At 44.5% G+C, this 15,698-nt stretch overlaps 2 protein-coding genes across 4 annotated transcripts in view; one reads left to right on the top strand and one right to left on the bottom strand.

Moving 5' to 3' along the window:
• Positions 1–8,391, bottom strand: part of SLC37A1 (solute carrier family 37 member 1) — an 84,345-nt gene extending 75,954 nt beyond the window's left edge. The window contains exons 1-3 of one of the 3 annotated variants that reach the window (XM_029046720.2): positions 8,304–8,391; positions 7,006–7,328; positions 3,045–3,122 (exon numbers count right to left, since the gene is read on the bottom strand). The gene's annotated coding sequence lies outside the window, so the exon portion shown is untranslated. Of the gene's footprint in view, positions 1–2,044; positions 2,350–3,044; positions 3,123–7,005; positions 7,329–8,303 lie in introns of those variants that run through there. The other 2 variants (XM_029046718.2, XM_029046722.2) reach the window with 2 other exon arrangements.
• RSPH1 (radial spoke head component 1) lies at positions 2,434–15,521 on the top strand. The gene is made up of 9 exons (XM_029046724.2): positions 2,434–2,557; positions 4,481–4,594; positions 4,705–4,810; positions 7,574–7,664; positions 7,995–8,130; positions 8,337–8,408; positions 12,544–12,706; positions 13,481–13,648; positions 15,328–15,521. The coding sequence occupies exons 1-9, from the start codon at positions 2,504–2,506 to the stop codon at positions 15,390–15,392; spliced, it is 969 nt and encodes a 322-aa protein (XP_028902557.1). The 5' UTR covers positions 2,434–2,503; the 3' UTR covers positions 15,393–15,521.
• The last annotated feature ends 177 nt before the right edge of the window (positions 15,522–15,698 follow it).

Raw genomic sequence — 15,698 nt, 5'->3', positions numbered from 1 at the left:
GAGAAGATGTGACTTTAACTCTAATTCTTATTCTAACTCAAGTTCAAAATGGGTATTCTGCACCTCGGTCATTTCAGTTTCTATCGCAGGCTGGCAGAAAAACTTGAAAAATGCACTAGACTATAAACTTCCTGAGGGTAGGAATCGTGTCTACCAACTCGATTGCACTGAGCTCTCCCAAGCATTTACCACAGTGGTCTGCTCATGGTAAACACTCAATAAGCACAAGCAGCAAGACTCAGTGGATAGAGCTCAGGCTTGGGAATCCGAAGGCCCTGGGTTCTAATCACAGCGTGGCTCAGCGGAAAGATCACGGGTTTAGGAGCCAGAGGTCATGGGTTCTAATTCCAGCTCCGCTACCTGTCAGCTGTGTGACTTTGGGCAAGTCACTTCACTTCTCTGGGCTTCAGTTACCTCATCTGTAAAATGGCGATTAAGACTGTGAGCCTCATGTGGGACAACCTGATTACCCTGTATCTACCCCGGTGCTTAGGACAGTGCTCGGCACATCGTAAGCGCTTAACTAATACTGACATTATTATTCCAATCCTCACTTGTCTGCTGTGTGACCTAAGGGAAGTCACATAACTTCTCTGCGCCCGTTGCCTCCTCTGTAAAATGGCATTTAAGAACGGGGACTGTGTCCAACCTTTCATTTATTCATTCAATAGTATATATTGAGCGCTTACTATGTGCAAAGCACTGTGCTAAGCGCTTGGAATGTACAATTCGGCAACAGATAGAGACTATCCCTGCCCAATGATGGTCTCACAGTTTAATTGGGGGCGAAAGACGGACAAAAACAGGATAACATAATGACGTTAAATAGAATCAAGGGGATGGACACCTCATTAACAAAATAAATGGGGTAACAAAAATATATACAAATAAGCACAGTACCGAGGGGAAGGGAGACCTGATTCGCTTCTATTTACTCCGGTGCTTGGGACAGTGCCTGACACATAGTGAGCCCTTAAATACTACTGAGTGAAGAGTACGAATTGGGTGTGCGGGAGAGAGGGGTAAAATGAGCAGGTATTATTAAAGTCCTAGTCACAACTCTGACTTTGGGCAGCTGTTCTGAAGGGAGGGCATCGCCTGTCCCTAGAGAAAAGGCTCTGGATCCCCTCCGGGAACCACTGCAGATAGAGAAGCAGTGTGGCTCAGTGGAAAGAGCCCGGGCTTGGGAGTCAGAGATCACGGGTTCCAATCCTGGCTCTGCCACTTGTCAGCTGTGTGACGGTGGGCAAGTCACTTAACTTCTCTGTGCCACAGTTACCTCATCTGTAAAATGGGGATTAACTGTGAGCCTCATATGGGACGACCTGATTACCCTGTATCTCCCCCAGCGCTTAGAACAGTGCTCTGCACATAGTAAGCACTTAACAAATACATTATTATTATGGGTTCGAATCCCGACTCTGCCACTTGTCAGCTGTGGGACTGTGGGCGAGTCACTTCACTTCTCTGGGTCTCAGCTGTAAAATGGGGATGAAGACTGTGAGCCTCACATGGGACATCCTGATTACCCTGTGTGTACCCCAGCGCTTAGAACGGTGCTCTGCACATATTAAGCGCTTAACAAATACCATTATTATTATAACGCTGACTTTGGGCGGCTGTTCTGAAGGGACGGCATCGCCTGTCCCTAGAGAAAAGGCTCTGGATGCCCTCCGGGAACCATTGCGGATGGAAGCAGCGTGGCTCAGTGGAAAGCGCACGGGCTTCGGAGTCAGAGGTCATGAGTTCGCCTCCCGGCTCTGCCACTTGTCAGCTGTGGGATGGTGGGCAAGTCCCTTCACTTCTCTGTGCCACAGTTCCCTCATCTGTAAAATGGGGATTAACTGTGAGCCTCACGTGGGACAACCTGATGACCCTGTATCTCCCCCAGCGCTTAGAACGGTGCTCTGCCCATAGTAAGCGCTTAACAAACATCAACATTATTATTATTAGAGCGCAGCACGCCGGGAGGGCGGTCCCCTTGGCATCGCTTTGGGTGGGGGTCCCCTCGGCCGCATTAGACGAGAGAAAAAGAAACGCCTACCGCTCCCCGTCCGCTCATCGGGCCGGTCCTTACCGAGTCCCTCGAGGCCTGGGTTTGTGGGGCGCCGGGCGGGCCTCATGCCGTTGGGAGGAGGTGACCGCGGAGGCCCCAAAGGACCGGCGCTCTCTCCTCGAGGCGGCCGGCGGGAAAGCAGGCGCTGGAGAAGCGGTTGTGGGGAGAGGGGTCGGTGGAGAAGGGGGCGAGGGGTCTCCCGGGGGTGGGTCGGCGAGGGAGGAGCCCCGGCGGCCCGGGCCTCGCCCTGCCTCCCCTCGGCGGCCCGAAGCTCCCGGCCGAGCTGCGGGCGGCACGTGGGGGCGCCCGCGCAGGCGCAGAGCGCGCGGCCCCGGGGACCGCTCGGCCGTTGCCATGGGGACAGGAGGTCGGCGCGGGGCCCCGCCCGGGGCCGCGTCTCCCTGGAGACGGTAAACGGCCGCGGCGGCGAGCGCAGGGCCCGGGCTCATGTCGGACCTGGGCTCCGAGGAGTTCGAGGAAGAGGCGGAGCACGATCTCGGGGTGAGGGCCGACCTGCCTGGGGTCGCATCCCCCCGGGTCTCGCGGCGCGGGGCTGCTCCGCGGCAGCGAGGGATGGGGAGGGGGCCTCCACCCTGAGCCCCCAAAGGCCCCCGGGCCGATGGAGGAAGAGATGGGCATCTCCTTGTCCCCGGTCACACAGCAGACAACTGGCAGAGGCGGGATTGGAACCCAGGTCCTCTGACTCCCGTCTAGCTTTTTCCACTAGGCCACACCGCTTTTCATTTATTTTAACGTCTGGCTCCCCCTCTAGACTGTAAGGTCCTTGTGGGCAAGGGCTGTGTCTTCCAACACTATTGTACTGCACTCTCCCAAGCACTTAGTACAGTGCTCTGTGCCCAATAAGTGCTCAATAGTAGCAATGATTGATTGATAAGGGAGGGGGGCAGCTAGACATTTCCCAATATATTCCCTCGCTGAATTTTAAATACAGGAATATCTGTGTCATTGCCCCAGTTCTTCCACTCACCTTCTGAAAAATCTCTGTCCCACGTGCTTCACCTCTGCATGCCTCAGTTTCTCCAACTGCAAAATGCACCTAATGCAACTGGGGGGAAGAGGAGACAGAGTGACAAATGGCAGATTGTAAAACTAAAAGCTTCAAGTTTGATTTAACTGCCATTCCACAGGAAGGCTTCCTACCTTCAGGTCCTCAATCTCCCTTCCCACCTCCCTCCCACCCCTACCAAACAAGGAGGTTGCCCCTGGAGTTGACCCCAGTTTTGAGGAACCTACTGAAACTATTCCACTGTCACACAGTCATCTCCCGGAGTGGGGTCGGGGAGGGAGGATGGCAGCAGATCCCCTGGCCTAACTCCCAACTCCCATTAGCTCCCCATCTGCAAACCAAGTCTTTTGCCTCCCATATTTCAAATCAAAACACACAAACACAGAACAGGAAAAAATCCAAACTCATATTTTTCACCTTTAGGCCCTGAGTATTGTAGCTGAACATTTTTAGACTAGGTGGCACAAATAGGCTATTTGATCTTTACTTAGAAGTAAGAGTTCTTTAAATTAATCCATCGATGGTATTTATTGAACACTTACTGTATGCAGAGCACTGTACTAAGCACTTAGGAGACTACAACAGAGTAAGTAGACACAGATCCCTGCCCTCGAGGAGCTTACAGTCCTCCATCTTGTACATTTTTTGCAAACTATATATAATGAGCTATCAAAAGTTTAAGTGAAAAAAATTGGGTTTCCTTGACCAATTTTCATCCACACTGGTTACTTGCCAGAGTTCTTAGTTTGGGGGGACAGGGTAAAACAAGACCATACGTCAAGAATGTCTTACCAAATTGGGGCTTCTTTGAAAAAGGCCTTCCAGCACTCAGAAACCAGTGCTGTGAAGTCTAGGTCCTCAGATAATTGAGAACACAAGCAGGTTTTTCTTCACTCAGTCTAGTAACAGCTCATTTTTAGTTTGCAGAAATTTATGTATTATATTTAAGATATTTTAATTCTAAATAAAACATAATTCTACTGTATACATTACATAGTACACACATACACAGCCTCAGATACAATTGTGCCCACAACTTTTCCCCTGATCAAGAAAGGAATGGCAAAACTGGAAAGAATAAGAGAAATATTATGGGATAAGTAAAGAACTCCCCAAATTCTCAACATCCAGTCCTGACTCCGGCTACTTCTGGGGACCCCAGAGACCAGTAGAGAGACCACTTCTAAACATCCGCGCTCTCCTTCCACTCCACCCCAGCAATTAAAAATGAAAATATTTGAATACAGGCCAATGACTCCTTTAAAACACTATGACTGTTTCATGAGTTTCCATTAGTTTAGATATTAACACTAATAAATACACCCTAAGAGTGTAACTTTAACTGATGGATGAAGAAGTCCCAGAAATCAGTACCTTTTTGCTTATCTCTTGTCTAGGAATATGAAGGTGACCGTAATGAAGATGGTGAAAGGCATGGTCATGGCAAAGCAAGATTACCCAATGGGGACACATATGAAGGGCAGTATGAAAATGGAAAAAGATGTGGTCAGGCAAGAATGAATTATATGGTGTTTGATGCAGTAATATAGTTGTAGTTGAGGTAGTTTTGAGCTTAAAGTTAGAAATGACTAAGATTGCATCTACAATTACTACATTGCAGGGGACCTACAGGTTTAAAAATGGGGCCCGCTACATTGGAGAATACCTCAACAACAGAAAACATGGTAAAGGCACCTTCATCTATCCAGATGGATCAAAATATGAAGGTAAAGTGTCACAGATTCACTGTAAAAAGCAATCATAATTTTCTCCTTTCTCAGGACCAAATGCTTAAGAAATTGAGGGCTAAAATATGATGATAGCTCTGGGCCCCTTCTACCTTTACTTCCATCCCGAAGGGTTTTCATCAGTTTGAGAAGAGTTTCAGTGGTTCTTGTCTCAGCCAGAATCAGCCAAGAATCCATCACAACTCCTGAGGGTGCAGAGGATTGAGGAGAACAACAGCAGAACCAATTCCCCCTCCTGAGGAATCTCCCAGGCCTAAATGTTCCCCCAATCCTGAAGTTGGTCCCTCGGGATGACTGTAGTGTTCTCTGGCCAGGTCTAGGGGACTTGAGACTGCCCCCCTCCCACCCAGTGGGTAAGGCAGAGGATCTCCTCAGCCCAGTAATACCAGTTGACATTAGCACCTTTGTGTCCTGTGCCTGGCCAAAGGAAAAAATGGTCCAAGAGCTTCCTGGGGTGCGCAACATTTTGCCACACCACTTTGCGAGGCCATTTTTCTTTCCATCCCAGCATTAGATTTATGTTAACAAGCCCTTTCCTGCTAAGTCTTTTCTGCCTTTGATGTGAAGGTCTTTCCTCCACTGAGGAATGATCTATAGTAGCTGACATTTTCACAGTTGAGTGTGAAGATATTGATAGGGCACTGATGCACAAAATTGTTTGATGTTGTTTCAGTACAAGAAGATCCATCAGAAGTGACCAGACAAAAATAAAATCTTTTTCAGGGAAAATAGCAAAGTCTTTGGGGAGGAAGTGGGGGCTAGGGAGAGGGGCCCAAACCTACCCTAGGAAATCTTCCCAGGAACCCCTAGTTTGGGAGGCACTGGCCAAGACGTTTATCGAGGTGGAGGCCATAGTGTTTTCCCTCTGTAGGCTTATCCACCTCTTCACAGAGAGAATATAGTATCTGAGGGAAACCACGTCTCACTTGAGGAAAGGAAGAAAAGAAAATTGCATCCCCTGAAATAGAATAGCCCCCGCCTCTGGTGTCAGAACAGACAGATTTGGTCTTGCTGCCTACTTCAACCTTCCCCTTCCTCAGAGAAAATAGATGATCTAAGAGAGGCACCATCTGCTTTGTTAACCAGCTTTAGGGAATCTCTTTCTACAATGGCAATTTATTTGAGGATTGGTCTCTTCTTTTATGAGCTTGCTCTGATTACTGTTTACCCCTCTTTCCCTCTGTTTCCTGTCCCCGTATGAAAACTCGGACTCTGTCTGGAATATTGTCTGCATTCAAAAAGAAAGGCTCAGAACAAAGCCTTTTAGAGTCCATTAAGATAGTCTGCAGTTGAAGAATAAAGCTTGTTGAAAACACTTACAAATATTCTTAAATTGTGCTGTACTATGTATTTGAGAAACTACTTCTCTTATTAAATCTCTCCATCAACTATTAAAAAGATAGAGTACTGTTTACATACTGTAGGAAACTTGTTCTTGGGGCATCTAGAAATTAAAAAAAATAAACAAAATATAGAAGAGCAGGAGGCTGGATATTATTAACTAAAAGAATTTATTGAGCATTCCTAAGTGCATATTTTACCGTAATTATTTGACAGAGAAGGCCAATGAAGGAAGTAGCTGTCTCTATTAAAGACTTGCTTGCTTTCTCTTTGTAATTTGGGGCCTAACACAAATTAGAGTGTGTATGAAAGTGACAAAGCATTTATCAATAAGGACAGACCTTGCTAAGGGTGAGAATAAATTTGATGGCACAAGACAAGCAGGGAAATGTGCCAGATGGGGTAGTGTGAATTAAGAAGAAAATGAGTGGTATGGAAAGAAACAAGATCAGGAAGAAAATAGAAAGAGGAAAAAAAAAATTGGAGGGTGAGGAGGAAGAGAAAGAAAGATGGGGAAAATGGACTGAATCACAGGAGAGAAAGGACTTGAATTTTTTTGCAAGATAATAATGTTTAGTGATCATATTCTCCACAAACTACTCAGGCTACCTAGGATTCCGGAAATTATATCCTCCACATATAGGTAATACTACTTACTTATCTGCATAATTAATGTTTTCAATTTGCCCCTAGAAAATAAAAGACCCCTTGCTTCATTCAGGGATGACAGATTCAGAAGAGACAGATTCAAATGTAGACATCGAGGGGAAGACCCTCAGACACCCTCCCCGAGAGAAGGCAGGAAACAGGAAGATGGTCACAGACTAACTTACCTCACTACCGCTGTCTGGTTGGCATTGATCTCTCTGGCCTCCGTGGCCAAAAGCGGGACCTTCATGAACCTGGTAGCCTTGAGCATCAGCATGCAGACGGTGGGACTGAGACAACGGTAGCTGGGTAGTAGAGTTGTCCTGTGGTTCGAAGATGAGGAAAAGCCGCTCTCCGCTTCCTTCTCCCCATGTGTCAGACCGTGGTGTTTCTGCTAGGCCTATGAGAACCGGCAGAGGCCAGGAGTTCCACTAGGTGGGAGGGAAGATGAAGATGGATACCCCTCCAGGCACTTTTCCCTCCAGTCCTCATCTCCGGGGTGGCAAGGCTACAGGAAATGGGAGGAAATACGTTAGAGGTTGAGAGGGCCCCACTCCAGCCCAAATGCCCCTGCAAACATCTCCGCACCTACCAGATAGCACCTTTTCCAGTATTACACCATTACGGGTCCAGTACTCGCCCGTTATTCCCTCTGCCAGGAAGTTTCAACATCAGGGGATTGTTTCAAAGACATAAACTGACTTGGACTGTGTGTCCCTTTGACTTTTATGATTTTTGCATTGTCCATTTCAGGAGACTGGATAAATGACCAAAGACAAGGCCAAGGAGTATACTACTATGTAAATAAAGACACCTACACTGGAGAATGGTTTAATCACCAAAGGTTCGCTTTACTATTCTTCATCGATGAAATCTGAACTATGTTATGGCTTTAGGCTGATTTTATTTAAAGAAAGATGCTGAAAATTCAGTTTTAAACATGCCAACTGAATCAGACTACTTATGTGCCTTATTAGAACAAGGTACAGGGCAACAGCTTTTTATTTCCTCAATTTTTTAAATTAAGGGGTAAAAGTTTTTTTAGACTCAGTTAAATAGAAAACATAACAATACATGTGGTTTCCATGAATTTTCTTTTCCCACGCATATTGAAAAACAAGTTCTGCCGCTTTAAGGGATATAAAATGAAAAGAGATTATTTTTCTTAAGCCAGGCATGGACAAGGTACCTATTTGTATGCTGACACTGGCTCTAAATACGTCGGCACCTGGCTAAGTGGACAGCAGGATGGAGCCGCTGAACTTATTCACCTAAATCACAGATACCAGGGCAAGTTTGTGAACAAAAATGTAAGTCCTTCTAAACATGTTTTTTGCACGAAACAAACCCACAGAACACAAGGACTGAGTGGGTTTTCTTCAAAATTCAGAAATTCACTTGATCTCAGTAAAATCATCTATTTCCTCCTACTCCTTTCCTCCGGTTTGTGTAAAATACTGTACTCACACTTTATTTTTTGTACCTTAATGCTCTTCTTTCTTTCTTCTCTGCACAGCCAGTGGGAATTGGGAAGTACGTTTTTGACATTGGGTGTGAACAGCATGGTGAATATATACCAGCAGATCAGGTAAATTGTATAGCAGGTGGTAAATCATATTGTACTGATTTAAGGAGAGGCCTAGTGAGAAAAACAGTTAAGGCAGATCTTAGTTTTGTATCACTTTCTTTGTGTCCCAAACCACAAAATTAGATTGTCTCCTCTGCAAGATTAGTAAACTCCTTGAGGGCAGGGATCATGTCTACTAACTCTAGTTGTACTCGCTCAAGAACTTAGTAGAGTGCTCTGCTCAAGAGTAAATACTCAACCACAAATGACTGATTAGGAAGAGAGGGGTGCAGTGCTCCACCTGTGTTTTTATATGTGTGCATGAGAGTGGTTTGAGAATATACATAGATACTGAAAGTAAACTCTTAGATGACACCATCAGTGTAGTCTAGTATAGTGTGTGTGTGCGCGTGCGCATGCGCGCTGAGCACTATAGTCTAAGACCCAGTTCCTGCCCTCATGGAATTTGGAGTCTTCTGAAAAATGGAACTACGACACTATTTCAAAGATCCTAGTTAGGGGACTCCTGGGTCCCCTCTGTAATCCAGGAGGTGGATTGGTTGGGAGCAGAAGATCAAGTATAGGCCCAAAGCAGTTCTTTCCCATTCCAGCCACTCCCAAATGCTAAATCCCCAGAGTGAAAATGATGCCTTCTCTCCCTGCCACATGCTAACCCAGTAATCTCAAGGATAGGGTTAAGAGGACCCCTGCGCCAGGATGAGAAACAGGATTCAGCCATCTGCTCTTTCTCCTGCAGCCTGGGATGTGACCAGGCAGGGCAGGTTAACAATAACCAGGCCTCCAGGTCAGAGATGAGTGGAAGATGCAGAGAATGGATTCCACAGAGACAAGGAGGGTGATCGACCCCTCGGCTCCTGGGGTAGGATGAGTGGTCAGCTGTAGTTACCCTGCCCTTATATATCAGAGTTGGGAAGTCTGGGGGATGTGGGGGCAAGCTGTCCCTTTAGTAGGTCCCAGCCACACACCCTGATGTTGTTGCCCTCACTGCCCACTGTGGTTAGGCCAAAGGCTTAGTTCATCCCTGGCCCTAGGACCTCTTGAGGACCAGTAGTCCACCTATTCCATGTTAGGCCCACCCAGGCAGCCTGGGAGATCCACTGGGGTCGAGCTAGAGTGGACCATGCCTCAACCTCCAGGGCCCTGGAGCCCGGTGAGGGCAGAAAACACCACAACAGTCCCTCCCTCCCTCCCTCCTCCACTCTTTCCTGTTCCCCCTCTACTTTTGCAATATTTGACTCTGCACTATTAAAATTATAATGGGGAGTTATCATCTTAGCCTTTTTTCATGTTTTCAACAAATTGGCCAATAAAACTATAACCCTCAAACATAGGCTTCTTGGTGGTTTGGAGCATGGGCCGATCCTTTAATAACTGTGAACTGAAATCCTGTTACTTCAAAATAATAATCATACTTAGTCCCAACTTTAATTTTTCTTTCTTAGCCTTAACACAATCAACTAAAGGTTGAGCCCCACATTTTGAAAGGCCAAATAACATGCACACAAACAGCACTAAGAAAAAAAAATGAGTTAACTTAGTGGTGATAGTTTCCAAAGGAAGACAAAACCCTTGCCCCATATTATCCACAAAGTTGAATTTATATACTGTTCAAAGGTCTGGTGGATGGTATTCATTATTTTTAAAACACCAGTGAAACTATGGTTTCAGATCATAAGAACATCTCAGGGAAAACCTTTATATATCCAGAGATTCACATTTTGCCTTACCCTTTTTTCATCATTTCACTATGAAATTTTTTGACATCCTTGATTTACTCTATTCTATTTATTTTGCTTAGCCATCTGCAGCTAAGGAAAAGAGAAAAGGAAGCACAAATGTGCCTTTCTTTCTGAATATGGAAAGCCACCCACTTTGGAAAGTGTTCTCTTCAAGGAACCCAATCAGTCATATTCATCGAGCACTTACTCTGTGCCAAGCATTGAACTAAGAGGTCAGGAGAGTACAAGAGAGTTAGTAGACATGATCTCTGCCTTCAAGGAGCTTACAGTCTAGCAGTGAAACAGAAATGTCTTCTGGGTTTAGTTGAAGTGTGTCTGTGTGCTGTTACTGCCATGTAACAAAATAATAATGTGGAAAACAATCCTTTTCTACGTTTCTTCAAATACGATTTTCTTCCTGAAAAAACTTGTAAAACATCTTTTCTATGTTACAGTTTGTTGTTTGGCTCTCCTTATTTTGACAGCTCTTGTTCCTAAAGAGTTATGTTTCCAGATTTTCTTTCCAAATGGCTTTTTGGGCCTTCCTCGCTTTTAAATGAAAGCAATTTAATACTCCTGAGGTAGTAGTTCTCTCAGGTTTTAGAGTCTAGGAAGCAAAGTACAATGACTGGGTTAAATGGCAAAAAAGTGGATATCTCTCACTATTCCCTATGGTCCAATATAGCTAATGGTGTAATATGAGAGAGATGTTCTCTACCATTACTGAGTACGCTATTCTCAGCTCTTTATAATTTTGCCGTAGTTGGAAAATTGAGGCACAAACTGCAGTTTAACACAAATCATTCTTAAAATAAACATGCTTGAAGTACTCCTATTCATTCTGCCTATTAAGCAGTGACAGAGTGGAACTGTACCATAAATCCACTGCATTTCAAAACCATGAGCAGAGCTGTCCAAAGGATACTGCAGTTGTTGCTTGAGCAGTAGATGCTGTGCCTTCTGGGAGGAGGTGGCAACAGGGAGCGCCCCCCCCCCCCCCCCCTGCTAGGGTGAGGGGTTCCCTTGAGGCGGGGGGATTACCCATCCTCCTCACCCAGAACCCTTGGGATCCATAAGAAGCAGTGTGGCCTAGTGGATAGAGCAAGGGCCTGAGAGAAGGACCTGGGTTCAAATCCCGGCTCTGCCACTCATCTGCCGTGTGACCTTGGGCAAGTTGCTTAACTTCTCTGTTCCTCAGTTACCTGATATGCAAAATGGGGATGAAGACTATGAGCCCCATGTGGGACAACCTGATTACCCTGTATCTATCCCAGTGCTTAGTACAGTGTCTGGCACACAGTAAGCATTTTACAGATACCGTAAAAACCAAACCAAGGATGTACTCCCATCTCTGGGAGTGGGCTCGACTCCTACATAACCTTCCTACACTGCAGGGGTTTGGTGGGGAGGGAGCGAGATGGGGCAAGTTCAGCATTGTGCAATAGCCCCAGAAGCCCTTAGGACCAGGCCTGAAGGTAAATCCACTCACTGCTTTGCTCATTAAACTCTGTGCATCTCCTGGAATCCCTGCCTGAGACTACTGGGATCAGGAAGTTTGCCCTATGTGTACTCTAGTACACTTCTCTTTTGGTCTTCCCAATCAATCAAGCATTAGTATTTAGTGAGCCTTTACTGTGTGGAGGGCCTCGTACTCAGCACTTGGGAGAGTACAATTTAACAGAGGTGGTAGACACATTCCCTGCCTACAGTGAGCTGAAAATCTAGAGGGTGGAGACAGACATTAATAGGAATACATTATAGATATGTACAGATATGTGGCATAAGTGCTGTGGGGTGGAGGGTGAGGGGAATATCAAATGATTAAAGGGTTCAGATCCAAATGCAAAGGCAATGCAGAAGGGAGAAGGAATAGGGGAAAAGAGGGCTTAATTAGGGAAGACTTCTCAGAGGAGATGTGACCTTAATAGACTTTGAAATGGGGGAGAGACATTGTCTGATGTATATGGAGGGGAAGGGAGTTTCAGGCCAGAAACTATTTTGGCTTTTCATAGAGTATTCAATTTTACTATCTTATCCTAAAGCCATAGGAATGGAAGGGCCACGCAAACTTGACCTTAAGCTCATCTCTCTCGCCAACAACCCCTTGCTCACATCCTCCCTCCTACCTGGAATCCCTCCCTCTTCATTTCTGACAGACCAGCACTCTTCCCATCTGCAAAGCCCTCCTAAAATCACATGTTTTCCAAAGAGACTTCCCTGACTAACTTCTCATCACGCATTTTTGTTCTCACCTAAGGTTTGGGGACTATTGTCATGTTTCACTAATGACTCTCTAGCATTATAATGGGAAAAAAACAGAAATACTGCCCTTTTAAAGCTTGAGTTGTGTGAAAATACAATATTTATATTTCAACCGATCCTGAGTATCCTTTAAATTGTGTTTTATAAAACATTAGGACAGAGGGGAAGAAGAGGAGGAGGAGGAATCTTTAGCGGCTGCTTTCCCAAAATGGAGAGTTTCCAAAATCACCCCTTTAGCCCTCTGGACACCAACTGATGAAGAGCCCCCGGCCACGGTCACCACGGCGCTACCTTCGGAAGGAGTACACGTGTCTGAAGGTACAGTACTAAAATGGTCCTGGGTTACGGAAGGGGATGGCAGCAGCTGAGTGGTGGTGTTGGCCACTGCAGAGATCTGGTCCTTCTGCTCCTCCTTAGGGAAAATGGACATTTTCCCTGGAGCACCATTTTCTGCTACCCAAGAAATATTGGCTTCCCCAGTATACTTGATATTCTGCCCAAGTCCTTAACCAACCTCCTCCCTTGAAGCCTAAGCAATCTTAAGCAACAAGAAGCAGGGTGACCTAGTCAGTAGAGCTCAGGCCTGAAAGTCGAAGGACAGATTCTAATCCCGGCTCCCTATTTTGTCTGCTGGTTGGCCTTGGGCAAGTCATTTAACTCAGTTACCTCATCTGTAAAACAGGAATTAAAACTGCGAGCCCCATGTGGGATATGGACTGAGTCTGACCTAATGATCTTGTATCTACTCCAGCATTTAGTACAATGCCTAGCACATAGTAAGCACTTAAATACCATAAAAAAGCTTCCAGAGCAGCATTTACCAATTCCAAAGCCTTACAGCATTTAAGTATAAATAATGGCCGCAATGGCACTTATTGTTTTACCCATGCAATGTTCAGGACATTTCTGGCTTACTTGCATCTCTGAGCTTCCAAAAATTCACATTTGGCAAGTTTGTAAAGCTTTGGCAACCTTATTTTCAGTGACCTGCAGGGGTCTCTGGTTGATGCCAACTTTCTTCTTTTGGTTTTCCTGTTTCTTCTGGTGGGAAGGTGGTGATCTTTTGGTTTTCCTGTTTCTTCTGGTGGGAAGGTGGTGAGAGGGAGCCATCTCTAGCTGAAGTTGCAGAGAGTGGAGAAACTGAACCTGCTGCCAAGCCAGAGGAAGACTTGCAAGAAGAGGAAAAGGACGAAGAGGAACCCAAGGAGGAGCCCCAGGAGGAGCCCGAAGAGGAAGACAAAGATGATAATGTGGATCAGGGTGAGGAAACTAGGAAGAGCGAGAGGAAAGCAAATGGTTGAAGCTACAGTGAACTTACGACTAAATGCTTATCCATTTGGGGGAGTGCCATTCTTTCTTAGAGATGTCAAACAGAGTCCCTTTTCCCCACTCCCCCAGATTAAGACTTTTCCCACTGGAAGCAAATTTCCAATCCCCTTTCTCCCCGACTCCTTCCCCGAAAAGGAGCTTTAAAAGTGGGTTTTACTGGTGGAAAAGGAAATTGGCAATGACAACTTGGGGTTAATGATTAGCACTGGTTTCTTTTCTTGAAATGTAATTGTCATTTTTTTGAGGGAAATGATGCTTTTGCACATCATATTCACAAACTCAAATTCAAGGCTTGCTTTAGACATAAACACAAATTATGACAACATTCATCCAAACTTGACAATAGCACTTTTCAAGTAGATGAATGCCTAACAACCTTCAAAATAAGAGTTTTTCTTGCAATGTTATATTTCTTACATTAAATTTAAGAATCTTTTGGGGTTTGGGGTTTAAGAATCTTTTCCCAAAATATCACTTTTATTTTAGTGACTTCTGATTGGTAAGTTTACTGACCCAATCACAATCCAATAGAAAAGGTTAGTCACTTTAAAACATCTTTCATATGTAAGACCCCAACTAAAAAGCCTCAGTCAGTTGAGATAACCTAGCAAATAGATGTTAGCTTGTTATGGTCAGGGACTGTGTCTGTTTGTTGTTGTATTGTACTCTCCCAAGCACTTAGTACAGTGCATAGCACATGGAAAGCGCTCAGTAAATACGACTGAATGAATTAGGAGTCTGAAAGTCTACAGTGAGCTTCTGCTTCAACCACTGCTTTGTGATTTGGGCACATTTAAGCTTGTTTTCCTGTGGTTGCTTTTCTATAAATTTGAAATTTACAAATAGTAGAACTACTTGTACCTTTCTAGAGGAACTATTGTGAGGGGCCATTAATAAATGAATTATAAAGAGGTTTGCAAATTTAAAGTACATAACACAAATATAGTCTTTCTCTAGACATTACTAGAAAAGAATTGCAAGGAAAGTTTTTGTAGATTAGGTCACATAATACCAGTAAATACATGAAACAAATTGCCCTAATTAAACAAAAGTCACCTCAGCAGGAAGTACTTGCATAAGCTTAAAATCATCAGAATTTGGAAGGCACTTAAGATTTTTCCAACTCCATTTTGTTCATCATTTTCTCATCAGTTCTCATTAGACAGGCAGCAAGAGGTGCAGACTCCATTAAGTAGTAAGAAGAGATGAGCAGGAAAGTCCTAAAACATTTTTTATAGCATCTGGTAAAGATTTAGCAAATCCTTACAGTAATTTTGGTTCTTTCATTCAGGATTTCTGAGTAAAAGGTAGTGAATGATCTATGAAACCCTGAAAACTGAATCTATTCCAAAAAACATAAAGATCCTGCAGGAATATGAGTTTTTCTGGCTTTTGCTCTGGCATTTCCTTTGGCATTGTTGATATGACAAACATGACATTTTAAATATAAAATAAGTAGCAGTAAAAACAAGCCTGTTACATTGACATTCCTTTTCTGTGTGTTAATAGTTACAGTATCATGTTTTTGAGAAAAGACTTGAACTACTGAAGGATTTCAAAAATTAATTAAATTAACATAAATCCCATGTCTCCTATTTCTTTCCCAACAGAAAATGTCATGGCAGATGAGAAAGAAGAGGAAATAAGAACGTCAGAAGCTTCAGATGCAAACTAAGAGGACTAGAGGAAAGGAAAAAGCTGTTTCTTCATAAACTACAGAAATTTTATTTCACACAACTGTTTGTTAAAGAGGGTTGAATTTAAATATGCAAATAAAGGTGTTCATGATAGTTTACTTTAAAAATACATGTGGTAACAAGCTGTCGGGGTAGGGTGTGGGAATGATGATGGTATTTGTTAAACGCTTACTATGTGCCAAGCACTGTTCTCAGCCTCGGAAAAGATAAAGGGCAATCAGGTTGTCCCACATGGGGCTCACAGTCTCAATCCCCATTTTACAGATGAGGGAACTGAGGCACAG

This window comes from Ornithorhynchus anatinus, chromosome 18 (genome assembly GCF_004115215.2).
Source record: "Ornithorhynchus anatinus isolate Pmale09 chromosome 18, mOrnAna1.pri.v4, whole genome shotgun sequence".
NCBI classification, from domain to species: Eukaryota; Metazoa; Chordata; class Mammalia; order Monotremata; family Ornithorhynchidae; genus Ornithorhynchus; species Ornithorhynchus anatinus.
This window is presented reverse-complemented; position numbering and strand designations above follow the sequence as displayed.